Source organism: Culex quinquefasciatus, chromosome 3 (assembly GCF_015732765.1).
Source record: "Culex quinquefasciatus strain JHB chromosome 3, VPISU_Cqui_1.0_pri_paternal, whole genome shotgun sequence".
Lineage (NCBI taxonomy): Eukaryota > Metazoa > Arthropoda > Insecta > Diptera > Culicidae > Culex > Culex quinquefasciatus.
In genome coordinates this window covers 152,544,921-152,553,458 of record NC_051863.1, presented here as the reverse complement: position 1 = coordinate 152,553,458, position 8,538 = coordinate 152,544,921, and the positions used below count along the sequence as shown (strand labels likewise).

At 41.0% G+C, this 8,538-nt stretch overlaps 1 protein-coding gene across 1 annotated transcript; it reads left to right on the top strand.

Moving 5' to 3' along the window:
* Positions 1–4,144: 4,144 nt before the first annotated feature.
* On the top strand, positions 4,145–7,712 carry LOC6050235. Its single transcript, XM_038265664.1, is given in 9 exon segments — positions 4,145–4,347; positions 4,409–4,446; positions 4,448–5,378; positions 5,434–5,530; positions 5,533–5,844; positions 5,897–6,562; positions 6,565–6,770; positions 6,827–6,878; positions 6,881–7,712. Coding segments are annotated over 9 exon segments (2,664 nt in total). The 5' UTR covers positions 4,145–4,272; the 3' UTR covers positions 7,168–7,712.
* Positions 7,713–8,538: the final 826 nt, after the last annotated feature.

Sequence of the window (8,538 nt, the reverse complement as noted above, 5' to 3'; positions counted from 1 at the left end):
TTGTTTCATGTTTAAATATTTTCATTTTCGTTTGCATTTATCTTGCCTAATTTATGCTTGTTTCTGATAGTATTTGGCTTAATCAACCACCTCCTATCATTACGTTTTGTCTTTTTAGTTTTTTCATGTTTTACCAGTCATTTTTTAAATATTTCGTCTGCTTTCACATTTTCAATATAGAATGATGATACCATTTAAATTATTTAAATTGAAAAAAAAACAATACAAAAATGACTGCAAACTTATTTTTACACAAAATAAAGAAAATGTTTGTGAAAAAACACAACAGAAGTTAGCTCCAGAAAAAATACATCTTTAAAAACATTGGCAATGTCTTATAAAACAACTAAAACTTCAAACTCTGAAATTTTCTTAAATTTTAAGAGTTCTTTTTTCGAGGAATTAGTTTTACTGAACCATGATATCTTTCTTTTATTTATGTTAATGTTTCTTTTTTTGCATTTTATATATGTTTTAATGTCTTTTTTTATTCTTTGTTCCGCATAACTTTTAAAATAGGTGCAAATAAATTCTTACTTTTTCCCATATTTAATAAGTTATTTTTTGCTAAAATAAGTTTTCTTGTTTTATGTTTTTCTTTTTTTGTATTTTTCTTGTTTAGTTTTTTTAAAATACCATAATACCTGTTCAACATGTTTTGAACTTTATCTTTTGTATGTTAAGCGTCTTTTTATATTTTTCTCATCGTTTTTGAGTTTGTAGCCTTTTTACAAAAATCAATTGTACCCAAAATCGACTAATTTGATAACATTTTATTATTTTTTTCATAAGACTATGTACTACAATTTTTAAAGTACCTTATTCCTTATGAAAAAGATACCGTTTTGCTTGTCATTGTACATCATTGATTTGCCCATCAAATTCTTCGTACAATTTTGCTGCCGTTCTACGCATAATTGTCCCATGTTCAAAAAAGTGCAACTGAGATTGAAATTTTTCGACCGATTTCTGTGTTTCTACGCATAATTGTCCCGCGGGTTCCTATTCGCCCTATGTGTCCCTAATCGCCCCAGTTAGCAGTTTATCACCCTTATTTGTGATCCTCTTGCTATACAACAGGTAAACAAGGCATAATGCTTAATAAAACTAATGATTCCGTAAGAAAATACTTGGTGGGACAATTATGCGTAGAAGTTCATGATGGGACAAACAGACTTGGTGTTGTTTTTGATGAGTTTCCGAACAAAGTACCAGATTTTATGTGTTTTTCTTAAAGTACACATCAGACTAAACTTAAAAATGGCATAAAGTCAAAATCGTCAAAAACTGACATGGGACAATTATGCGTAGAACGGCAGTTTGGCAGCTTCAAATATGAAATGTACATAGCAAAAAAATATGAATTTTGGAATGTTGAAAATTTGGTAGGTTAAATATTACCTCATTTTTTTTGTAATATTACATAAAAATGTGTAAAAATGTCAACCTGATAAATATTTACCAGCAACTGATGAAAATTCATAATTTTCCCATGTAAGATGACACTTTTTTTGCCACAAAATCTGTCACCATTTCCTGATGAATATTACCATTATTTTTTTTCTGTGTATTGGAACATTTGTAGCATAGGAAGGAATTTTCTGATCGATTTGGTGTCTTTATTAAAGTTGTAGGTACGAGGACAATTCCGAATATGAAAAAAAAAAAACAAACAAACAAATAAACGATTTTTAAATGATTTTTGTATCACTAAAAGTTGCAATACCAAAAATTGTTTTTAAAGATGTTTTTATTATTTAAAATTTGTTTTAGAGGACTAACAATGCTTCTTTTAAGCTACCAAGATGTATGAACAAAAAAAAATGGCGACTGGTTATGAGTTCTTGAAGAAATAAAGTTTTTTTTGGAAAATAGAATTTGCCATTGAAAAGTTCTCAGACCATTACAAAGTTTATTTCAAGGGTTTACCCCCCCCCCCCCCCCTTCCATTAAAATTTCTCACAAAAAAGGGGGCAAAACAAATTGCTTTTTCAAATTTATAATGTCATTGAAGGAAGTTGTAAACTTTTTAGGATACATTGAATAAAGTTTTTTAGAACACTTTTACGTATCATTTTTTTGAGTAGTTTTTGTGAGTGCTCATTTCAGAATTCTTTTGTCAAACAGCTAAGAAAATGTCCTGGAAGTTTTCTTTGTCATCTGAATTTTCAAGTGCTGATATCTGGGAAACCAATGTTCTTCGAAAAATACATTAAAATAATAAAATTTGTAATTCGACGTCGTCGTGCTATCTTGTCGCATCCGCCATTTTGACGTTCCGAGAAAACGCGTTTTAATGTTTGACCTTGAATATTCAAAAACGAGAGCAGGCAATGTAAACAATAACAAACACGTTTTGTTTGGCTCACCATTCTGTGCATTGTCCCAAAGTTTGGTTGAAGTTGGTTGCTGGAGTCCCGAGTTATAATTACAAATGTTTACGGTAGTCTAGTTTGTACGTGCGACAAACGCATCCTGACTTTCCTGGCCTGAAATCTCTTTGGCCTTTTGTCGCACTTACATCAATTTTCATGGGGACAAGATAGCACGACAAGATTGAAACTACTTTCATATGTAAAGTGACAAAAATGCACGGAGTTTTTATCGGTTTTTGTTGAATATCTCAGGTTTGAAATCGAATTTTGGGGATCAGTGAAGGTCAAAAGGTGAGGCATTGTGAGCTGCACAAAATGGCGTTCTAAACTCAATTTGGCCCAAAATGCACGTACGACAAGATAGCACGATGGCGACGAATTATTAATCTTACTTTCAATATTTTTAACTTTTTTTTTCAAAAAAAGTGTCCACGTGGTTTATCGATGGTCCCCTACCAGAACGCTAGCATTGATGAATCATTCGATGGTACGGAAACTTTTTTTTCCATTTCAGCTCATCAATTATTAATTTTGCTCAAATGTCCTTGTTTACAACGGCGTCCGCGCGCTCGCAGTTCTATTCCGCACGACCTTGGTCTCTCCAACAGGTATGTATGTATGTATGTATGATCCCCATACCCGCAGGCAACTTGGTCCTGGAACACATGTGAGCGCTAGGTGAACAATTCGATCATCTTTTACTCCGTAATCTGTACACCCACGTGCATAAGTTTTTTTGCACGAATTTTAGTGCTACAAATACCGGCGCATAGATCAAAATGGCCCTCTTCGCTCCCCAAGCGCCGGAAATTTGTAGCGGGTGTAGGGACACTTCGCATAGAGTTTTTGCTCCCATCACGTCACTGAGGGTATGGAGCGACGAGAAATTAATAAGCATGCCCCTCAGTCGAATTTTCATTAGAGAAGCAGGCAATCCACAACTCACAGCGAACGACCAAGGAATAATACGCGTATTTGTAAATTGGCGTAGTTGTCTTCATTGGAATGTATGAATGTTAGAATTGATGAAAGGGTTATTTGAAAAAAATAATGGAAAGCTCTCACCAAAAACACGAAATCTTCAAAAACAGCTTCACTCCCTCGTTCACTTCAATCGTTTCGCCACGTTCCACATGAATCTTTAGATTTCTTGAGTTCTTGTCTTGAATCTGTCTTGATCAGCAGAACTTCCGGCAGTAGACCTGATCCAGCACGATATACAGCAAGCACCACACGACTTTGAAGTACTTGGACGATGATCATCACCCCTACCTTCGTCAGTTATTCTTGATTGACGTTGTTGTCGGTAAGGATCAGCCATCAAACACGTCCCCAACGCCGTCCTGGATGTTATGTTGCAGGAACTTGACCCTCAGGAACGCTTGAGTTAATGGCCACTTCGCAATTATTGTTCCTGCGGCCTGCCTTTCTTGTTCCGTTGTCGTAGGACCAAAATTCTCATGCTCCATAAAAAAAAGCTTCCAAATTGGTTCCACCACTTCCACTGTAAATGACTGGCACCCGAGAAGTATCGAGATCATCGTATTTTAACTTATTTCACTCATTTTAAAGAAAATTTAAAAATTATCTAGGGTCGAAAATGACAGCAAACGAAAAAAACGACCTTGGTCTCTCCAACAGGTGTGGCAAAAATACGATGGAGGCGCATGGTCTTCCAAGCGCGCAACAGTTGTCCACGCCACGTGTTTTTTTTTGTAGGGCAAGGTCATTAGTTTTGACCTAGTTTGTCTGAAACCAAGACGATCACAGGATTGTTTGGTCGTTAAAGATTTTCTTGTTCTGCTGGAGTTTGGCTGGTAAAGAGTTGTTTTTGTGATTCTCGCTGAAAATTTCGTTTTTTTTTTTAAAGAAAGAAGGTTAAGGATTCACTTCAGCCATGGAGATTATGGAAGAAGGAAATCTCATGGACAGGATACCGATCCTGCTCCAGCGAGACTTGGAGTATTACGAGGTACTTGCTGGGAATGACACAGTAATTGTTATGTAATTCGAACTTTTTTTTTCACCTGAAGGCCAACCAAAAAGTGCTTCAGGAGAATATCTGTCCAGGTGGTCGGTGGCAAGCTGGACTTTCCGCGGTCTGCTTCGTTTGCATCGGTGAAGATCGTCAAGTGGTTGGAGGATGAATACTTTGCCGCGTACAGGAAAAATTCGGGATTGTTGGATTTGGACGACGTCCTTCGGGATAATCAGGGCAAAGAGAGCGACGATGCGGCCGGATGTGGCGGTATAGTTAAGTCTTCGGATCCAGAGAAGTTTGTACTGTTGGTGGTAAAATCAGTGGACAATATGCTGGAACATCTCCACACGTTGTCCCAGGAAGCTTTGGATCACGCTGACCTAACTGTGCTGACGGCCACGATTGGCGCCTCGGCCTTGATCAAGAATAGTTTGTTCATTTGGCTGGGGTGTGTTACCAAGAATGTGTGTCCGCCCAAGGGTGACGAGAAAGGAGGATCGTTGAAGATGAGCTACAAACAGTACTCCGAGATGACGGAAGCCCTGGCGGAACGACTGCTGGATCTTCACTGCAGGTTGTTGACCATGTACATCATACAGGACGCGGACAGTCTCCACTGGGAGAGTCAACATCCGTTTTTTGAGTCGGAACGAGGATCGTACACTGTTCAGCTGTGGTGGTTATACATGCAGGGTACCAAGCAGGACCTGTGGAGTTCAGTACCTCCGACGATGGCTCAACGGGTCTTTGCCGGCATGCTAAATGAAACGCTAACGGTGCTAACGGTACGCTACACGCAGACGGTTCCAAGTCGCGCTCGGTCAACGCTTTTACTGGTGGACATTTCAAACATTCTACTCTGTGCCGGAGTTCTGTTGCCGGCGATTTGCGAAAACGGTGAAGCATTCGTGGGACTTAATATTTCTAACCAAAGCAAGATCATACGCGATATTCACTCCAAGTGCCAGGAACTGTTTTGCTGTCTGCTGCTTCGAGGAGTCCCACTTGGTGTTTTATACAAGGTAAGATTTGAACCCGATCGACCCTCAAAAAACGACACAATTTTTGATTTTGCAGATCACCAAAAAAGGCGTCAACTCGATCGCCATGTTCAACCAACGCCAGGGTCTCATAACCCCGTGGACCATTTTCGCCCTTCCAAAACTCTTTCCACGAATCAAAACGGTCACTGGGCTACGCGTTGTTCAGAACTACCTACGAACACCGCACTCTCGCTGGAGCTTAAAGTACTGCTGGCGGCCCCGCAAGCCAACTGGTGGTTGATCCTCAAAGCTCTACTGATGAGGGAGGCCCACTTGTCTTCGCTGATATTTCACCACTTGATCAAGAACGTTCCATCGGGGGACAATTACATTAACAGTTCCAAGCAGCCGTCGATCAACCGCGAGAGCATGTCCCGCAAGTGCGATGGCTTTCTGTGCGGACTCGAGTGCAACGATATCGTGCAGTGGTCGCTGGAGCAGAAGGGTGAGTAGATTGGAGATCGTCAATCGGTACTCTTGCAATCTTATACTTTCAGATCCCATCGGTCAAACCAACTACCAAGTGTTGATGGGGCTGACTTACATCGTGATCATTGCCGGCAAAACGTCGGATGTCAACAGGACGCTCATTTCCGCGCTGGAGAAGAGCAAACTGAACGACTGGGCTTCCTGTCTGGATCGTCGCCAGGTGTGGAACCAGAAGAGACCGCCATGGTTGGAAGCCATTCTGCACCTGGTCTATCCGATCCTGGACCCGATCATCCACATGCTGGTCGCGGCTGTTCAAAACACCGCAAGTGTCTACCAGGCAATGTCCCTGTCGTTGTCTTGCTTTTCGGAAATGTGGGACTGCATTCCGGACTGTTTGTACACGGTGGTGACTTGCTTGATCGAGATTCTACCGGCGGAGATCAGGCCGCTGGGTGATTCGGTGTTGATCCAGGTGTTGTACATGGCTCTGTACTCGAAGTTGCTAGAGGCTGCCGAGAGTGAAGCGGAAGCCGAGCAGAAGGAGCAGAAAGAATCAAAGGATTCGCAGACTCCGCCGGCACCGCCTCCGGAGGGTTACGTCTCGACGATCAACATGAAACCCAGATCGGTCATTTGCCAGACGTTGGCCGAAGCGATCTGCTTCATCGACGAGGATAACAAGCACACCGAGCAGCTGAACTCGCTGATCGCGCAGGCCCGGAGAGCCAGCGGGCGGCCAGTACGCTGGAGACGGAGATGGAGGAAGCGGTCGGGTTGAGCTTTGCCAGTACTTCCAAGATCGACGAGCTGGATGCGTTCGTACATCATACGCCAAGCGTTCGCTCGGAGGAAGAGTTCGACGTGGAGAACGCGGAGTACATTGCGGAGTTGCTGGTCAGCGATGTGGTTGTGAGTGCCGTTGGAAAACTTAGTATGAAGGTAGGGGAAGGTTCTTTGAATGATCTTATACCAGATTAAACATCTTCGAATTCTAGATGATCTATCAATACATTCGAAAGAACATTGAGTGGATCTTGCAGCAGCTGGGGTGAGTGACGTTGAGGTGAATCCTCAGCCTAACCCCGGCCAGAACATCAAGGAAGAGCAGCAAACGCTGATCGACATAATGTTCCACATCGGGAATCAGTCCTTCGATCAGCTGCTCAGCGGTCAGCTGGACATCGATTACAACAGCTGGTTCCAGACGCCGATGTCGATGAGTGCGGAAAAGGCATGGCTGCAGGTTTCACAGCGCTGGGAGTTCCAACCGTCGGCAAAGCTATCCGTCCATGAAGCTTTGATGGTGTCTTTTATTACTTCTGTGCTGAAACCCTAGACGAATCTTGTTATTTGTAGTTAATAGAGGTGTAGAATCGATTTTAACAGCTTGTTGCACCAGCTCGAACCCGAGCAAGGAATCAATCTTTGTTTCGTATGTTTATTTTCCCCCCTTTTTACAGTGAACTCGACCAACAGGACCGGTCGCATCGGTAGAAATGCCTCCCCTTTCGGAAAAGGTTTTGCCAAAAAGCGTGGCAAAAGTAAACATAAAACGGTGCGCAGTACCGACCGCCCGTTCCAGCCTAAGTATCCTTTGCATATTTTATTAACCGATTTCCCGTCAATTTAACTACTGCAAGCTGGCCAGGAGAAGTGTCCCGGAATCGAACCCTCCGGGACCCATTCCCGCAGCTTCCGCTTGCTGACGGAGTATTGTTCATGAAAATTAATGTTTTCCATTTTATGTCGGTTTCAATTTGAGCAACGCACGTACCAAACTCCACTTTGCACTTTAGAATTGTGTAGCAAAATTTTGGATGAAGCTCTAACGACGATGTAGTGATGAATATTTAATAAATCGAGCGTTTTATTGCTGTTTCATGCCTGTCGCAATTACTTGTTCGAAAAGCGTCCTTAGTTGTTCAGCTCTCAAGTGTTGGAATTAAACTTCTAAAATGACTCAGCGTCCCAGTCTAACCCTATTCTCAAGTTTGAGCAGGGGGAATGTTTCCTGCCTAAAGTTTTACTAATTAACTCTGTCTATGGCGATGAAAATGACTAGCAATTGAAGAAAGCGGCGTCGCAAGTCAAATTTTCAAATGTATTTTTTGCCACTTTTGAGCTGAATTCATCGTTTGACTGAATTTCCTCTAGATTTTAAGTTTCATTATTAATTGCATGTGTATTAAATATTCGAAATGTTCGAAAAGATTCGAAAGGATTCATATAGAAAAAGGTTTAAAATCTTTAACAAAAATGAGGTTTGATAACTAATACTTAAAATAAAAATTATTCAAACTGATTCTTCAAAGACGATTATGAAGTTACGGAAAATGTGACTGTTTTTTACAATCATTTGAAAAAATCCGACTGCAAAATCTTTAATCCAAAATCAGAGAAAAAATTATTCCTGTCCCAACATTCCCTGCAACATGTAGCTGCCATACCACGCAACATTTTCAAATGTGTCAAATGTTGCAGCGGTTGCTCCTAGTGTAGTACTAGGTAGTACAAACACGATACTTGTTTGCCGCTGCTTGAATGAGGATGAGAGTTCAGTGCAGCAGTCAAAATACTCTCAGTGTCGATTCGACATCTGGCGATGAAAGTTTAGCGTTCTTGTGCCCAAAGTTAACATGGAGACGCATGGTTAATTGAAAAATGCGTATTTTTGTAAACATTCGTTAAAGTTTTGATATATTTGGCT